At 40.9% G+C, this 19,782-nt stretch overlaps 1 protein-coding gene across 2 annotated transcripts in view; it reads left to right on the top strand.

Moving 5' to 3' along the window:
- The first annotated feature begins 3,549 nt into the window (after positions 1–3,549).
- ERAP2 (endoplasmic reticulum aminopeptidase 2) overlaps positions 3,550–19,782 on the top strand; it is a 45,071-nt gene continuing 28,838 nt past the window's right edge. The window contains exons 1-5 of one of the 2 annotated variants that reach the window (XM_011989413.1): positions 3,550–4,133; positions 7,179–7,875; positions 11,421–11,559; positions 15,422–15,556; positions 17,905–18,025. In XM_011989413.1, coding sequence (XP_011844803.1) covers positions 7,301–7,875; positions 11,421–11,559; positions 15,422–15,556; positions 17,905–18,025 — 970 coding nt within the window. In that variant the 5' untranslated portion in view covers positions 3,550–4,133; positions 7,179–7,300. The remainder of the gene's footprint in view (positions 4,134–7,178; positions 7,876–11,420; positions 11,560–15,421; positions 15,557–17,904; positions 18,026–19,782) is intronic. The other variant, XM_011989414.1, reaches the window with a different exon arrangement.

The raw sequence follows: 19,782 nt of genomic DNA, 5'->3' as shown, positions 1-19,782 counted from the left end.
AAAAAAGGAAGAAAGGCCAAGGTAGGTGAATCACTTGAGCTCAGGAGTTCAAAACCAGCCTGGGAAACATGGTGAAAACCCATCTCTACAAAAAATAAAAAAATTAGCCAGGTGTGGTGGTGCACATCTATAGACCCAGCTACTTGGATGGCTGAAACAAGAGAATCGCTTGAGCCCAGGAGGTTGAGGCTCCAATAAGCTGTAATTGTGCCACTGCATTACAGCCTGGGCAACAGAGCAAGACTCTGTCCCAAAAAATAAAAAAAAAAGAATAAAAGTAACTGATGGAAGTAAAGAACTTTAAAGTTTACAAAAAATTTATGAATTGTCTTTCATATATTTCCCCTAATTGATTCTCAGATTGACAATAATCCTCTGTAGCAAAGTATCAATGTGTCTAATTTGGAGATGAGGAAGTGAATTATTTTAAGAAGATGATTCAATTCTCTTTATCCTAGGTTCAGTTTATAATTTTAAAAAAATGAAGTCATTAAGATTTAAATCTATTGAGAACACCCTAAGAGGATAGAAACATACGTAATATATTTAATAAAAATTCTCCACAGGGTGTGGTGGCTCACGCCTGTAATCCCAACACTTTGGGAGGCCTAGGTGGGTGGATTACCTGAGGTCAGGAGTTTGAGACCAGCCTGACCAACATGGTGAAACGCCGTCTTTACTAAAAATGCAAAAATTAGCTGGTCATGGTGGTGGGAGCCTGTAATCCCAGCTACTCTGGAGGCTGAGGCACAAGAATCACTTGAACCCAAGAGGCGGAGGTTGCAGTGAGCAGAGATCGTGCCACCATGCTCCAGCCTGGGCGACAGAGTGAGACTTCGTCAAAAAAAAAAAAAAAAAATGCAAATTAGTGAAATCTTTAAAATATTTTGACAATAAAGTCTCATCTCTTTGGAAAATTCACTTTTAACTCATTCATTCTTACCTGTTTGTTGAGGGCCTATGATGCGTGCAACACCGATAGGTGCTAGAAAGAGGTGGAATCCTGGTGCATGGCCCATAGCCTGAAGTTGATAATCTGAGGAAGAAAATAAAACACAAACATGTTAGCCTCAGATGAGGGCCAGTAGACCTACTAAACAAATACCTGTAGTTAGGTACTGGAAAGGAAGCACGTGTTACTTCCAAAGTGGCTTCTTGGGACTGGCATTTACCTTGTGATAGGTGGTTTACACAGGGGACACTTTGAGTGTTCCACAGACACTCTAGGTCAATGGAGAGGCAGGTGCAGAAAAGCTGAGGGAACACAGGGCTCATTCAGAAGTGGAAAGTACCCTGATGTGCCTGAAGCATGAAGCAACCTGTTGGGCAATCTAGGAAAAACAAAAAACAAAAACTAAAACTAAAACACTGAAAATGCATTCATTCACTCAGCTAACATTTGTTGAGGGTCTCTTACATGGCAGGCTGTGCTCTAGACTGGCCACCCGGCAGTTAGAGGGCAGACTTGCTACCTGCAAAAAGCTTATGTTCTAGTGAGGAGACAAGAAAACAAACAAACAACTATATAACGAAGTATCAGGAACTGACCAATGCTAAGAAGAAACATAAAGCAGGCTGACGGGATAGGCCTTGGTGGTGGCAGGGTGGATTTAGAGAGGGGTGGTACTGCCTTAGAGCCAACAAGGAGGGTCTCTCTGAGTAAGAGACAATTCAGAGACCAGGATGAAATGGAAAACTGAGACATGAATTCCCTAAGCCACAAACCTCCCAAAGTTTATCCCAAAGAAAAGAAAAGAAGAAACAAGAAAAGAAAGAAAGGAAGAAACAAAGCAAAGCAAAGCAAAGTTAGGAGCCCATTTTGCTGAGAAACTCTTTTAAATAAGCTGCAAAGTACTTGAATCCTGCTCAATTTTCACTTCTAGGATTCTGCAGCTCAATTCCATAGCCTGTTTCTTCATTCTCCACCACCGCTTCTGTTCCAGTGGGCAGGAGAGAGCTCTGAAAACACACATGCACTCGCCCACATACCCACAGCTAGGCTGGATCCTGTGACAAGGAATATCACAGAAATACTCCCAGCCTCCTATACCTCTTCTACTTGCCCCCACACCCTGCAGAGTTAGAGTCCGTAGATAAGCCCTTGGGGCCTCCTCTTCTTTGTCCTCTTTGTCCCCTTCTTTTTCCCACTCACTGGTTTCCAGCCATCCCCCTTCCTGTGGTGTCCCTCTCACTACGTGAAATGCAGCTCTGAGGGACCCCATTCAGTCTTATGCCTCGGGCCTTAGGTGTAGGTAACTGCCTTGCTTTCTGCCCCTTCTGCGTTATCGACTTGTTCATTCAGGTTGAGATAATAAAATGTAGAAATGGGGAAAAATTAAAGCTTGAGACTTAACTAGGATCTAATCATGGCAACATGTGCTGTTGGGCCAAACATAGGTTGCAAACACAAACCACAGCAGGACAAGGCACATGATACAAGTCTATGAAGAGCATCTGCAACACAATAAGGGCTAAGCTTGCTATATTTCACTCAACAATAGAACTCGTATGGATGTATTGCCTTTTAATAGACTGTGATTCAAACAAAACAACTATAGGCTGGCATATAGGCTGCCAGTAGGCCACCATGGTTCCCACTCTAGGACTTGCCCCTCTGTAAATGGGGAAATCAAGGAAAGATCTTGAGCAGTGGGGGAGGCATGGTCAAGCAGTAGTTGAAAGGATTAATCTGGTGACATTGTACAAGTAAACTGCAAGAAGCTGAGCTTGCGAAGCCGGGAAGATATGGTTGAAGGCCATTGTGAGGAAGGATGAGGACCTGGACTACTTTAATAAGCAGTGGGAGTTTTTCTTAATTGGATAGAACGAGATTGAAAATGATTCAAAAGGGCCAGTTGTGGTGGCTCATGCCTGTAATCCCAACCCTTTGGGAGGCTGAGGCAGAAGGATCACTTGAGCCTAGGAATTTGAGACCAGCCTGAGCAACCTAGGAAGACCTCATCTATAAAAATAATAATAATAATAAATTAGCTGGGTGTAGTGGTGGATGCCTGTAGCCCTAGCTACTTGGGAGGCTGAGGTGGGAGGATCATTTGAGCTGAGGAATTCGAGGCTGCAGTGAGCTGGGATGGCACTACTGCACTCCAGCCTGGGTGACAGTGAGACCCTACCTCAAAAAAAAAAAAAAAAAAAAAAAAAGAAAAGGAAAAATCCACAGGCTTTGGTAACAAATTGGAGAGGGACAGAATCAAAATAACTAACTATATGGTTCAATCCCAGATAATGGAAGAAGGCTGGAAGCATATAAAGCTCAAGCAAAGGGTGTTAATCTGGGGAAAGAAAACACTGTTTGAGTTGTTAGTGTTCTGGTTCAGGTTAGGGTTAGACATCCACATAATGTCAGTCCATTGGGCTGTTGGAATTATAGCAGCAGAACCCTTGGAGGACGGATCACAATGGGAGCAATGTGGGATGAATGGGGATAAATGCTAAATCTGGGTACTGGAAAGGATAAAGAGAGGGCAGAGCAAAGTCCAGAGGTTTCATCTTTGTGGAAGGTCTATATTCAGAGCAAAGAGGAAGTAGAAGCCCAACTCAAACAGGCAGATAAAGAGAGATCAAAGGGATGAGGGTGAGATACAGTCCCCTCGTACCCAAGGAGACGGGGAGGTTACAGACTGGAAAAATTGAGAATAATCACCTCTGATAAAGACCACAGAAGTTGCCTGGGAGGTGTTTGGTACGCTTGGAGTTAGTTACATTTGTCGGGTGGATGGGCAGAAGTCAGATTTCATAGCACTGAGGACGCAGCACAAGGAGAAGTTCAAGATCAATTCCTAAGGCAACTTGGCACTAAAAAACATGAAGTATGTTCTGAAGGCTTTACCCTGGGGATAAGGGAACGGAGGCGATAACAGCAGAAGTGGCAGCCACTGGCAATCCTTTCTTTCCATGGTTTGGCTTATACTCCAAAACCACTTATTAGTGCATTCTGCAAAAAGTTTCTTATCCTTTTGGAATAAAGCTTGGATCCTAAGCTCCATTCACACCTGCGTGATAATGAACCAGCTAGCACTGTACTCAGGAAGCATGCAAAGTTCTGAATCTTATAACAGAAAGCGAAAGCAAAAATAAATTCCCCTTCAGTCAAATCTGCAGCAGCATGACTTAAGGTAATGTATCAACATTTCTGTTGGGTTTGTCTTAAAATTAGAATTTTTCAATGAGAATAATGAACTGAAGGTATAGAACTGCTGCGTTGAGAAGGTTTTGTAATCTAAGGCAACATTCTGGAGGACTGGGGTGAATTGGGCATGGCTGTATTAGAAAGTGTATGCAGTCGAGGGTGGCACTTGATCTAAGACTCTACTGCACTGACTCACTCTCTTTCAGAGATCTTTTTGTCTTTTCTAAACATTTGTGACAATTCTTGCCTCTTCAATCCCAGGATGTTTTGTTCACTGCATTGCTATTTAAGGCACAGTGCAGTATAATAGAAAGCTAGAGGTCAAAGAGCTGTGTTTTAGTCCTGATTCTGCTTCAAACTTCCTGTGTGGATTTTGAGAAGTCACCATCCTGTTTCTTTACCTGTTTATTTAATTTAATTTATGTATTTATTTATTTATTTTGAGACAGAGCCTCGCTCTGTCGCCGAGGCTAGAGTGCAGCAGCACGATTCAGCTTACTGCAACCTCCACCTCCCAGGTTCAAGCGATTCTCGTGCCTCAGCCTCCTGAGTAGCTGAGACTACAGACATGTGCCACCAGGTCTGGCTAATTGTTGTATTTTTAGTAGAGACAGGATTTCACCATGTTGGTGAGGTTGGTCTCGAATACCTGACCTCAGGTGATCTGCCCACCTCGGCCTCCCAAAATGCTGGGATTACAGACCTAAGTCACTGTGTCTGGTCCTGTTTCTTTATCTGAATACTAAGGACTTGTACTAGCTGGTCTTTAAAACCCTTACTAGTTCTAAAGTTAAAGACTGTGTGAGTAAAGCTTTTCTCTCTACTTTTATCAATCAAGTACATCTCTGGGAGTGTCTGCTACAAGTGGGGGCAGAGCTACTCCTTCATTTTGGTCACCGAATGCAAGTTATAATCCCAATAATAATTTCCTATCCAACACTCATTACTTGCTTCCTATATGCTCCATGCTGTGCTGTGCCAACTTCTTCACATGAATTATTTCATTTAATCATAGCAGCATGAGGAAGACATAATTATTACACTGTTTTATGGGTGAGATAAATGAAGCTCAAAAAGTCAGAAACTTTGCCCATGATGACACAGGTGAGGTTGGTAGACTTAGTATTGGAATCCGGTCTGATTCCAAAGCCTCAGACCCACCTAGTAAGTCATTCCATTTTTTTTAAACCCTCCAAAACTCAAGTTAATAGACCAATTATGAGTGTACTTATCAGAGGTTCTTGGAACATTGAGATTTGTAGCAGTAATTTAATGCTTGTTTTTCAAAAGGAGGGAGAAGTATCTTTATTTAATATTATTTTATTTTTGTTCCTTTAATAATACCTGTTATCTGCATTAGTATTGCAAATTGAAAAATTGAAGTAATTATTTGGATAATTAATACTGCAAAACTTGTTAAGGATTATAAAAAGAAGCAGCAGCAGAGAAAATCTTCATGGTTTCAGTTGGAGCAGTAAGGAGGTAAGTAGAGGCAGGTGGCAGGGTGAGAGTAAGAATTGATTCTCCTAAATTAACTATGCTGTTCATCCTAACTTTATATGTGTTATAGCTTTACCCTTCGAAGAGTAAGAAACTTAGTTCTATTTACAAAGGTAGTAAATTCAGTTTGATTTAATTGTGCTTTCAAAAGTAGTGTAAAGGAAAAGAACTAAACCTTTAAAAAATTATGTGAGAATATTATAAACTCAAAATTTATTTCAATGGCTTTTGACATATTGAAAATAAACGGAGGATAAACACCTACCTTGACCAGCAACCTTTACACCAGTAGCCATAAAATGAGGCCATTCAGATAATGTTATCGAAAGAGTTGAAGTTCAATGCCATTAGTAGTAGTAATAATAATATCTGGTATCCAAAGAATATAGAATATATACAGACTATTCTTTGTGACTTATGAAGACAAAATAGAGATATCTTGCAGAGTTTACTTTCGGGCATACTCTTAAGATTACACATGTGCCTGTGGTTCCAGCTACTTGGGAGGCTGAGGCATCAGGATTGCTTGACCCCAGGAATTTGAGGCCAGCCTAGCCAACATAGTGAGACATTGTCTTTTAAAAAAAATAAAATACGACTGGGCGCAGTGGCTCACACCTATAATCCCAGCACTTTGGGAAGCCGAGGCAAGTGGATCACCTGAGATCAGGAGTTTGAGACCAGCCAGGCCAACATGGTGAAACCCCGTCTCTACTAAAAATACAAAAATTAGCTGGGCATGGCGGCACATGACTGTAATCCCAGTTACTCAACAGGCTGAGGCAGAAGAACCACTTGAACCCAGGAGTCAGAGGTTGCAGTGAGCCGAGACATCGCCACTGTACTCCAGCCTGGACAACAGAGAGAGATTCCATCGCAAAAACATAAATAAATAAAAATAAAATAAAATAGATTGGTCACAGTGGCTCACGCCTGTAATCCCAACGCTTTGGGAGGCTAAGCGGGGAGGATTGCTTGAGTTCAGGAGTTTGAGACCAGCCTGGGTAACACAGGGAGACACCCCTCTCTCCAAAAAGTAGCCAGGTGTGGCGGTGTGTGTCCGTAGTCCCAGCTACTCTGGAGGCTGAGGTGGGAGGATCACTTGAGCCCAGGAAGTTGAGGCCACGGTGAGCTGTGATCATGATTGCACACTCTACTCCCGCCTGGGCAACAGAGCAAGACCCTGTCTAAAACATAAATAAATAAACAAAAATTTAAAATATAAACAAATGTTAAAAACATTCAACATGCAATAAATTTACACACCTGCTTTCTGCTCGTTGCACAAGAATTCAGAAGAAATTCATTACATTCAATTTTAAGGTAGGGTTTTTGGGGAGAATCCTAAAAGGTTTTTATTTATAACAACCAGATAACAGCTTAATTTCTGCTTTATTTTATGGATACTTGGCATAATTCAGACAGAAAGCAGATTTTCCCTTACTCACTCATAACTTTTTACATGTTTAAGATTTTATTTGTAAATTGAAATCTTTTTCTTCATGTTATAAGTGTGTTTTTTTTCTTCTAGATTAAATTCATATATTGAAAATATTGTCCAGACCCCGTGTGACAGAACAGGAGCCAGTGCAGTGCTATGAAGAACTACGAGATTAGCCTGGATATTAACTTGTCTTCTAGGGAATAGATATCATGTTCCATTCTTCTGCAATGGTTAATTCACACAGAAAACCAATGTTTAATATTCACACAGGATTTTACTGCTTAGCAGCCATCTTGCTCCAAATACGCGTTTGTTCTCAATTCTCAGTGCCATCTAGTCATCACTTCACTGAGGATCCTGGGGCTTTCCCAGTAGCCTCCAATGGGGAACCATTTCCTTGGCAGGAGCTAAGACTCCCCAACGTGGTCATTCCCCTCCATTATGACCTCTTTGTGCACCCCAATCTCACCTCTCTGGACTTTGTTGCATCTGAGAAGATCGAGGTCTTGGTCAGCAATGCTACCCAGTTTATCATCTTGCACAGCAAAGATCTTGAAATCACAAATGCCACTCTTCAGTCAGAGGAAGATTCAAGATACATGAAATCAGGAAAAGAGCTGAAAGTTTTGAGTTATCCTGCTCATCAACAAATTGCACTGCTGGTTCCAGAGAAACTTACGCCTCACCTGAAATACTATGTGGCTATTGACTTCCAAGCCAAGTTAGCTGATGGCTTTGAAGGGTTTTATAAAAGCACATACAGAACTCTTGGTGGTGAAACAAGGTAAGAACTTGCTCAGGTAATTTACATTCTCTTGTGATAATTTCCTTATGAGTTACATCTCTTTGCCAGGAGCAGACTTCAGCAGCCATTTATGAGAAATCCAGTAAACTATGGGGAACCCAGAAGAAGGAAAAGCTCTACCATTCCTTAAGGAAACCACAGTAGAGATGGAAGACAGGACACAGAGGCATAAACAGCTGGAGGGTGAATAACTAGGAGGAGAGTACAGTATATGACTAATGTGATGGATATGCTTATGTGCTAGGGAAAGAGATGGTCAGTGCAGAGAGGGCTGAAATAGGGAATGTTTCTCAAAGGAAGCGAGTCTTCATCTGGGACCAGAAGGAAATGTAAGTGAGATTGGGGTTGGGAGAGAGGAAGTGACAGAGTATACATTGCCTAGGTAACACCATGACTCATATAGAATAGGCAGAAATAAGGAACAAGTTTGTTTGGAAAATGGAGAAATATAGTCTATTTGATCAAGTCACATTCACTGAGCACAAACTATGTGCCAGGCACTGCACTAGGCACTGAATGTATCATGGTGGGATCTGATGGAACAGACAACCAGGGCAAGAAAATAAATAAAACTGGCAAGGTAAGGAGCCAGTGTTATGAATGAAATAAAACAAGGTGCAAAAAAGGTAGAAAATGTGACTGAGGATTGAGACTAACTCAGTTGACTGGGCAGGGAAGTGTTTGTTGAGGAAGTGAATTTAAACTGAGAGCTTTTTTTTTTTTTTAAGAGACAGTTATGAGAACATCTCAGGACAAGTGCAAAGGCTCTAAAGTGGTATTGGTTGAGAGAAGAAGGCCAGTGTGAGCTGAGGAGAGTGAACAAGAGGGAGAAAGGGATCAGATCACGTGGAGCCTTGGGGCATCTTATAAGGAGTTTTGACTGTAACTCAGATGGAATGGGAAGTCATTGGAAGATTCTGCTCTGATTTATGCTTTAAAAAGATCAAGTCTATGTTGAGGGTATGTTATAGAGAAGCAGTGTAATCATTTGGGAGGTTGCTGCAGTAGTTCAGGTAAGAAGTGATGCTAATTTGGGACAGGCTAGTGACAGTGCTTATGGAGTGAAGCAATTGAACTTGGCAGTTATTCTGGAGGGCAAAATAACAGAGATTATCATGTGATCTCTATCACATGTGAGGTGTGAGGTGAGGGAAAGAGAAGAATCAAGGATGCTTCATAGAGTGGATGGTTTGGTTTCCCAGGGCCAGGATCCATCTGGGAGGTAAGAGGAGTCTGGCTCAGTGCACTCTGATATTATATGAATTGTGTTCAATTGCCATTTGGAGAAAACTAAATTCCATGGCTTAACCACACAGAGGTATATTTTTCTCATGCAACAAGAAGTCCAGAAGTGGAGCAGCTCAGAGCTGCTGTAGTGCTGTTCAGCGTCATCCAGGACCCAGGCTCCTTCTGTCTTTCTGCTCAGCCATCCTATGGCTTTCTTCCTAATACTTGCAAGATGATTGCTGCACCTCTAGGCATCAAGTCCACATTCTAGGCAGGAAGAAGGGGGACATGGGGGAGAGATAAGGGCAAAAAGAAACATTCTAGTTGAATCTAACACTCTTTACAAAGATTTCGCACCCAACGATTTCTGCTAGGCCAGAATGAGTCACAGCCTCCTGAAGAAGTAACTCCCTTATCTGGACTTGCTGCCTTCCTGAATAAAATCAGGATTCCACTGGAACCAAGGAAGGGGAATGGGCACCAGGAAAGCAACTAACTGTGTCTGCTACATACCTGCTCTTCCCTTCCCTACCTTGGGTGCTCACTGCACAGACTCCAGCCATCCACGTAGGACAGCTCTTCCCCAGGCTCATCTCTTTCCACATTCCCTTGGTGACACTTCCCCTCATTGCAGCCACAATCCTCAGGGACTTGTTCTCAGGCTCAGCATAGTATTGGATGGGAAAAGTATCAACCTCTTCTCACTAAGGTACCACGTAAACAATGATGGCTTTTTTCATTTTTTTCAAATGCCGAAGGCCCCATCCAAAGGACATACATCTTAGGGATACTATTCTGGGGGCTGTGGGAGATGAGATGGGGAGATATTTGGAGTAAAGCTGGAAAGCTTTCCAGCATGCCTCCCATGATTAAACGCAGGCTATTCCTGATGCTTCTTATGGTTGATTAGTCAGTTCCCCTCATACTCAGTCACCTAGTAGGGCTGACATGTATGATAATGTACTGCACAATGTCAATTGAATCTTGTGAATCTCTCTTTCTCTCTCTCTTTCTTCCTCACTTCTTCATCTAAAATACACAAATAATTCAGTTGATGGTGGTTCTTTTGAGATGCAGAAAGTCACACGTTGCCTGTAGAGCTCAAATTAATCATCTAAGCAACAAAGATTCAGTTTTTTTGTTTTTTCAATGTAGACTCATTACAACCAAAATTTCATGTGAGTGAAAATTATTCCAGCCACTTAGAATTCCTTTACATTTGCAGAAACTGCTACCAAATACAAATAAAACCTTGAGGCCACAAGTGAATCATTTACATCCCTAGTCTCAGTTTCCCAGCCTGTGGCATAGAAATAAAGTAAGCTGAAGTAAAATATGCCGACAGCTTCTCTTTTTGCCCTCCTGATCTCTCTCTCCCTCTTATTTGAGCTATTCTATTCTCCCTTCCTTTTCCAGTCAAAATCTGCTCTTCAGATTCACTTCTTAATTGAAGCTTAACCTCCAAGGAGTAAATCTGCAACCGTACAGTTTCAGGCATATCCAGGTGTTGGGGAAGAGAAGTTTGTCAGAGTATATATCTATTATACCTGTCATCGTCTGAAGAGTCCCAAGCAGAGAGAACTAGAAGTACCTGGGGGCACAGGTGCAACAGAGGGATCGCTAGCCAACAATGGTACAAGAATATGAAAGCCCAGCTCCTTGCCTCCAGTGGGGGACATGTGAAGGCGTAGTTTGCATCCCAGAGCAACCTGGGAATCAGGTTGATGCTGGAACTTTGCCTGTCCTGCACCCTTGCCTGGCTTCTCCCTTTTCCCTGTCCTGCTTCCTTCACTCCCTTACCTGTTTCTCCTGGCAAGATGTTCTCAGTAAGTCAGGATCTGCTTCCTGAAAATACAACTTAGGACATCACTCATGTACACAATTACTCAAATGTCTGCTGAGGCCCTTTCAGGTTTAGAGACAGTACTGAACGTTTAATTTCCTAGTCAATTTTGAAGCCATGTAGGCAACATGTGTACTATCTCAGTCATTTACTGGCCACGGATCCTGCTAAGGTCGTTCAAGTTGTCTGAGCCTCAATATCCTTGTTTGACCTGAGTATGAATGAAATAGTGTAATTAGGGTTCCCAGAACAGGGCATTGCTCATGATTGGTAGCTGCTAAGTAAGATTTTACCTTCATTTTCCTCAAAGAGACAGTTGAGATTCACAAAGATTGCAGTTTGAGAAATCAAGTCTATTACCCCCAGATTTGATAAGCCATTTGCTAAATGTACAGATTCATTTCTCTTCTTGATTTCACTTACGCATTTTGGCTGGGGGTGGGTCTTTTCACAGAATACTTGCAGTAACACATTTTGAGCCAACCCAGGCACGCATGGCTTTCCCTTGCTTTGATGAACCGTTGTTCAAAGCCAACTTTTCAATCAAGATACGAAGAGAGAGCGGGCATACTGCACTATCCAACATGCCAAAGGTATTTCCACTTACAGAAACTTTTAGAAATTGTTCTCAAGTTGAGACTCAGTCTTCGTTTGTTTTTTAAAATTACTTTCAAGATTTCAGCCATTAATTTGTTTTTATCTATTTATCTATCTATCTGTCTGTCTGTCTATCAATCAATCATCATAATTTCAATCCTTCTAGACTTGAACATCATTCCATTTGGGGCATTGTTACAGAGCTTTTTTTTTTTTCCAAGCAAAATGATTTATATTTTGTGTTCATATGGAAACAGTATCTTAAATCAGTGTTTCTTGGCCAGGGATGAAATTCAGAATCTCCTAGAGCAGCACTTCTCAAACTTTAGGGTGCAGATTAATGGTCTGAGGATCTTGCTAAAACTCAGATTCTGATTCAAGAAGTCTTGGGGTAAAGCTCGAAGCTCTACTTTTCTAACAAGCCCCCAGGTGATGCCACTGCTGATGGTCCAGAGACCCCTTTTGCAGCGGCAAGGACCTCAGGGACCCTGCAGGGCCCCAATCCAGGAAATTCTGATCTAGAAGTCTGTGATGGAACTTAGAAATCCCCTCTTTTAAGTTTCACAAGTAATTCTTAAATTTATATATGAAAATTACTAATTGTGATTATACAACTTTTTTTTTTTTTTTTTTTTTTTTGAGACAGAGTCTTACTCTGTTGCCCAGGTGGGAGTGCAATGGTGTGATCTCGGCTCACTGCAACCTCCGCCTCCTGGGTTCAAGTGATTCTCCTGCCTCAGCCTCCCAAGTAGCTGGGATTACAGGCTGCCACCACTACACCCAACTAATTTTTTTTGTATTTTCAGTAGAGACGGGGTTTCACCATGTTAGTCAGGCTGGTCTCGAACTCCTGACCTCAGGTGATCCACCTACCTCGGCCTCCCAAAGTGCTGGAATTACAGGCGTGAGCCACAGCGCCAGGCCTATACAACTTTTTTAATTGGAAGAGAACTTTGGGACTCTTATTTGGCTCATATTAGTACTCAAAATGCAGAGACTCTGGAAGACACCGTAGACCCTTTTCCTTGTTTGATACTTCCTCACTAATGATGTGCTTGCCATTTGTGCTGTTGAACAGAATGTAAAATATTTCTGTAACACTGCTTGGAAAGTAGAACAAAAATAGAGGCTTTTCTGACAGTGCTTCAGAAAGGTGGAGCACAGGAGGCAGCAGGTCATCCACAGCCAGCAAGTGGTCGCACGCCCGTTTTCCTCTCTGCCTCTACAGATGCAGGAGAGAAATGAGCCCATTATCTAGATGCTGCATCTCCCCAGATTTCTGCTTACTGTTGGAAAAGACGTTTGCTTTGAAATACTGGCAGAGCGGACCAAAGGAAAAAGTGGCAAACCTCCATGGGATCCATAGCTCAGTTTTTCTGTGATTGTAATAGATAGCAGTTTAATTAGCCCTTCATTTTCAGGTAGCAACAATTTGCTACTTTGATAGAGCTTAGGACAGCACTCATGTACACAATTACATCTTTCCAACAGCATGTTCGTTTCAAGACAGTGTACCATTGAAGTAGCTTTCCTGGAAGTTTTTTATTAATATAATTTTTTATCTGAATAATCATGGTGGGTAAAGTAAAAACACAGCCCTTTTCATAAAAATAGAATGCAAACATAAATTGCTGTTATCATTATTATGTTAGAATTTAAAATTTATATCTCAGAAATCTCCAGTAATTTCTCATGTTTAAGGAAAAGAAGCAAACACTTTGAAAATATTTTCTAAGGTCCTTGAATCTCTACTTTGCCCAGTTGACTGCAGCAGCTCGCTGAATCATGCCCTTTTCAGCGAATACTGATTTAACATTCTGCTTCTTATAAACATTGACCAACCCAGTCTCGCGTGGTTAGTCAAAAAAGGAGAACTGAAGTAATGTCACAATCATACTCTCTAGATAACAGTTGTAGCACCTAAGCTGGGTTATGTAGACTGGTGGGAAGAAACAATACACACTCAGTTCTCAATTTCCTTAGTTAAGAATGCAGGATTTAAGAGAAGTGAGGAGGCACTCAAGTGCTAGTAGAGGCAGCATATCTTTTGGACACTTATTTGTCTCTTTCATCCTTTAAGGAAATACATACTCACTGGTGACAATTGCTATGCCAGTAAAGTTCTGCTGGTACTGAGAAAACAGGCAATTCCTTGTCTAGCAACCAGTGTTTTGTACTTGGAGCTTACATCATCATCCTGGAAGAACTTACACTAATATCCCATACATGTTCATTTAGGGCAATATTAATCTACATGGGCCACTCCAGGTTTCTGAACAAAACTCAGCCTCCATGGACTATATCATCTTCATCTGGGGGGAATAAACCATAGCAAACACCCATTTGCCTCCTAACCGTCTCTGCCATCAGCCTTCTAGTAGCCCAGACTGATTTCCCCATAGTCTCACAGCCTCACCCCTCCACCAGTAACCCCTCCACACACTTGACTAAATGGTTTTGCTGCTGAGTTTGGTCAGAAGACCACCAATACCCTAGCTCTCAGTCCCCACCATAAGACAGCATCTCCTCTGCTGGGAGTGGATATCCAGAGAACGTTGGTTGAATCAGATTCCTAAAAATGGAGACTGTTGTTGGGGAAAATTAATTTGCTGGATAGAGTTTTAAAAAAGTACAGCCCTGTATATACTTCTACCTTTCTTAGGGTATTTGGTCAGTACCTTCTTCTTTATTGGAACTTAGAAATAGATTTGAAATAGAATTCAGTAAAATTAAATTCTGTAGAATTTAATAGCAAAAACATTTGCCATCGAAGTAGACTAGATAATTTATGATAATGCTTCAAGCTATTTTCTCTCACCAAAGCAAACTGTAATCTTCTCCAACATGTCAAATATGCTTAATAAGCTGCAGTCGGCATCATCACAAGCCTGACTCCCAGAAAGGGCTCAGGGATAGAGGTGGGGAAGAGCCTGTCTAAGAGTTGTGACTAGCTTGAAGAAAATGTTTTCAGATTTTTGAATCTGTACCCATTCGGTATTTAGGGGCATTGTACTATGGTGAAGACCATCTCTGAGACAAGCTGCCCAGACCAAATGAAGACGGAATTCAGTCATTACCCAGTGATCTTGATGGATGCAGCTGACGAGACTGCAGGCTGAAAAGCTTCTGCTTCCTCAGGAGATGGGCAGAAGCTTAAATTACTAATGACCTCCTTGGCCTGATTGCTTTCATTGCTGAATCAATGAAGCAAAGATAAAATAAGACCATGACTCAAGCTGTCATGCCGCAAGTGAGAGAATGAGCATCATCTTTGGAATCACACGATGGTCACCATCCACATCTTGGTCCTACCGTGGAACTAGCCATGTGATCTCCAACAATTCTGTGAACGTTTCTGAGTTTCTGTTTCCTCACCTGAGAAATAACGCCAACCTCACACCCACATAAGAGGTTTAAAAGACAATGTGAGGCCTCTAGTTCAGTTTCCTTTTTCCACAGAGGTGTATTTCTTGTACAACAAAGGGAAAGGCGCCATTATCTGGCATTTTACTTAAAAGCCCAGAAGTTGAATTGATGCCAGTGTTGGAGATTATTGCATTTTAAGAAAACAGAAATATCTAATATTTTAGTGCTTTCAATCAACAAAATGAGATTTGGCATTTTTGTGCTTTGGGGATCTCAAAAGCAGGGCTTTGTGTCTTCAACAGAGTGCCAGGGTAAAAGCAATAGAGGTAAGAGAGGCCACAGAATACTAGGAGAGGTCATTGCTCTCCTAGGAGGTCATCGATTGTCCTTTAGAGTATCAGGCTTGCCTCTAACTCACTTGACATAAGTCATAGGCATGGTTGTGAAATACTCCAGTTTTCAAGTACTGATTATTCCTTTTCGTTTCTGTAGGTTAAGACAATTGAACTTGAAGGAGGTCTTCTGGAAGATCACTTTGAAACTACTGTAAAAATGAGTACGTACCTTGTAGCCTACATTGTTTGTGATTTCCACTCTGTGAGTGGCATCACCTCATCAGGAGTCAAGGTGAGACTGAGTTCTAATTTTCTACGCAGTGCAGAAAAGTGTCCTGAGAGCAATGAACTTTTATTTTCTCATGTTTTTCCTTATTATCAAAGTATTATGTTTATATTACAAAAAGAGACAGATAAAAAACTAAATTAAAAATTATTCATAGTCTTGTCACCTAGATACAACTACTGATAATATTAATGGAAGCCTTCCAAATATTTTCTATATGTATGTCAGCATATACGGGTGTACATAGTAACAGTATTTACTGACTATATATATGTAAAGGTAGTTTTCAAAGTGTATATATATATACACACACACACACACACATATACCCTTTGCAAAATAGTATATTGACTATTTTAACCCATTTTTCATGAAAATATGCCATAAAAGTTGAATGTCACTAAAAATTTTAAATAATATTATATTAATATTTCATGGATGTTTAATAAGGATTTTAAAATCAGCACCTTATTTTTAGACATGTATATGGTTTCCCACTTTTTTTTTTTTTTTTTTTTTTGAGACAGATTCTCACTCTGTTGCCCAGGCTGGAGTGCAATGATGCAATCTCAGTTCACTGCAATCTCCACCTCTTGGGTTCAAGCGATTCTCCTGCCTCAGCTTCCTGAGTAGCTGGGATTACAGGCACGGGCCATCATGCCTGGCTAATTTTTATTTGTAGAGATGGGATTGCACCATGTTGACCAGGCTGGTCTTGAACTCCTGACCTCAGGTGATCCTCCTGCGTTGGCCTCCCAAAGTGTTGGGATTACAGGCGTGAGACACCGTGCCGGACCGTTTCCCACTGTTTTTTTTTAACTTTTTTCCCTCAGTGAAAAAGGTCTTTATAATTTTTAGAGTCTTCATTGTTTGCAAAAACTTACAATACCTAATGATTATCTTTGTAGTTAAATATTTGCAAACATCAGTGGACACATTAAATAAATAAAAAAGAACTTCTTATCCCAAGGGACCAAATTATAGACATAAAAACATCTTTAAAGAGTTATAAAATAATGCTTTTGAAAAATGGGTATAGGGCGGGCACAGTGGCTGATGCCTGTAATCCCAGCATTTGGGAGGCCGAGGCTGGCAGATTGCCTGAGGTCAGGAGTTTGAGATCAGCCTGGCCAACATGGGGAAACTCTGTCTCTACTAAAAACACAAAAATTAGCCAGACATGGTGGCAGGCACCTGTAATCCCAGCTACTCAGGAGGCTGAGGCAGGAGAATTGCTTGAAGCTGGGAGGCAGATGTTGCAGTAAACTGACATCGCGCCATACACTCCAGCCTGGGTGACAAGAGTGAGACTTGGTCTCAAAAAAAAAAAAAAAGAAAAAAAAATCGGTATAAAATATCTATTACAATTTACATACGTATTATGTTTATGAATAGGTAGATATATGAGTTGTGTAGCTACACATACACATCATGGCACCTCTGCACTTATATATATATATATGCATAGACATGGATGTGCAGGAGGTGAATGGCACTTCAGAGGACAGGTTCCTGTCAGCCTCTTTGGATTCACATCCCAGCTCTACAACTTTCAGCCTGGGTGATCAGGAGCAAGTTACTAAATCTTTATGTGTTTTTATTGTTTCATCTATAAAATGGCACCTGCTTCATGGAGTGGGTGCAAGTATTAAATTAGATTTTATGTGTAAGCATTCAGCACAGTGCCTGGTAAACTGTCAAAAAAATGGTGGCCATTTACATTTTCTCCACATAAAAGTTTTGAAGGACTTCAGTTAATTCAAAGCGTAAAAGTGGGTCATGAAATAAAAGTAGCCCCTTACTTAGAAGGCAATAAAATTTGAATCTAATTCTATTTTTTCTACTTGATAGCTAGTTTCTTTGGGGGAGCCATTGAACATATTTGAGCATTTCTTAGTTTAAAGCAAACTTGACAGACGGCGGATCCAATAAATTCTTCATGGCTTCCCTACGTAGGTCTAGAAGAAACCTATGTTTTATTTGAATTGTGTTTGTGGTCATTATTTTGGAAAGCTAGTTGTCAAGTGCTAAAGTATATCATAGAGATGAACTCAAGTGGATTCATCTCTATGATATACTTGGGTTATGATACGATGGGTTAATATGATTTGAAAGTTACAGATGAGCACTGAGGAAATGGATTGTAAAAGAAGATCCAGGGTGTTTGTAATTTTCAAGACTGACTTGCTTTAATACGTCACAGAAACTCTTATCCTTATTGACAACATGCTTAATGGTATCTTAATACTTTCTTAAAAAGATGCAGTCTGCTTTTCTATGTGAGAGGGTTATCAGGAATGGAATTTTGCCAGGGAGCTGTCATTCAAAAACCTCTTCTGATCTACATTTCCCAGGTGTCCATCTATGCATCCCCAGACAAACGGAATCAAACACATTATGCTTTGCAGGTGTCACTGAAGCTACTTGATTTTTATGAAAAGTACTTTGATATCAACTATCCACTCCCCAAACTGGGTATGTTCAAATTCCACATTATTGTCTTCATTTTTGCTCATAGAACTCGCTTTGATTTCTTCCCTCTTTCTCTTTCTGTGGGACTTAAATGAGCACTGAGGAATTCAGTTAGCCCAGGAAAAAATAATTTGTTCCTCAGAGATGATTCTTGATCGTAGAAAATAAAATATTTATGAGATGCCCCAGTAGTGTGGATCATTTCTGTATTCTTTTATCAGGTTTAATGCTAACATATCTGCATTGCAATCTTTCCCAGGCCGATTAGAAAGGGCACACACTGGAGGCTGGGACGGAAGCCAGGTAGAGGGCCCTGGAAAAAGATGGGGAAAAAAAGAGAAGGAAACCAGTGACTCTTCTGTTCGAAATAAGGGTCTATATGTCCAAGAGTTCATCACAGGAATGCTTTTTGAATATTTGTCTACCACAGTGATGCTGTGGCTCCCTGTGGCGGACATCAAGGCTCTCACCTATTATGTTCCTCTTCTATGGGAGGGAAACACACCTCCCATCATGCTGCTCTTCTATGCCCCAGCAGCACTGATTAGAGAATGGATTTTCCATTTAAAAATACACACACCCACGCGCGCGCATGCATTGCATATTAGAATTAGAGGGATTTCGGGAGGAATCGCTATACCCTATTTGTACAAGGTCAGCAATCTTTTATAAAAGTTATCAAAAGTTTATGTAGAGAGAGAACTGAAAACTGTGCCTCCATCTGTTATCTATATTGGGCACTGAGGTTGGATGGTAAGACTGTGGAACAGATTTAAAAAAATTGCAGGAAACAGATCATCTGGGTGTGGTAGTAGGTGTTTACACGAGATGATACTCAGTCTATCTTGCTTTTAATTTTGTATCTTAAAAAATAAAAACGTTATTTTTAGAATGTTACAGAGAAGCGACCCCCAACCTTTTTGACATTAGGGACCAGATTTGTGGAAACAATTTTTCCACGAAGGTTGGGGGGATGGTTTTTGGGTGAAACTGTTCCACCTCAGAGCATTAGGCATTAGATTCTCATAAGGAACACGCAACTTAGATCCCTCATATGAGCAGTTCACAATAGGATTCATGCTCCTATGAGAATCTAATGCCACCGCTCATCTGGCAGGAGGCAGAGCTCAGGCAGTCATGCTCTGTCACCCACCGCTCACCTCCTGCCATGCAGCCTAGTTTCTAATAGGCCATTGACAGGTACTGGTCTGCGGCCCCGGCGTTGGGGACCCCTGTTGTAGAGCATATAAAAACTGTGAAGAAAGTTTCATAACATATAAAGATTAGTGCTTGGGGTTTCTGATAGTGACAAAACAATTTTTTTTCGTTTGGAATTTAGGATATACTTCTTATCCTGTCCTTTCTCACCTCTTGCCCCCAACTCCAATGCATTTTCCTTACATAAATTAAAAGGGACCCTCAATTGGCATACAGTTCTAGGCTTAAAAAAATTAAAAGCTATATCCAGGCGCTTATTTCGATAGTTCCTGAGTCTTACTCTATTATTAACCTGCAGATTCTACGTACCCTTTAGGTCAGATATACTAAATCCCATTTATACATAATTCACTGCTGTACTTTAGGTCAAAAGTCAAGGAAAGATTAATAACAACCATCAACCATATTAATGCATGTTCTTGAAAAATGCAGTCTTAAAGAGCATATGAAATACCTTTAAGACTAACAGAGAAGAAACATGCAGCTTAAGAAAAAAATAGAGCAGATGTAAGTCCCACTACTATAAAATCAGCAACGCAATT

This window comes from Mandrillus leucophaeus, unplaced genomic scaffold, assembly GCF_000951045.1.
Source record: "Mandrillus leucophaeus isolate KB7577 unplaced genomic scaffold, Mleu.le_1.0 Scaffold353, whole genome shotgun sequence".
Taxonomy (NCBI): domain Eukaryota; kingdom Metazoa; phylum Chordata; class Mammalia; order Primates; family Cercopithecidae; genus Mandrillus; species Mandrillus leucophaeus.
This window is presented reverse-complemented; position numbering and strand designations above follow the sequence as displayed.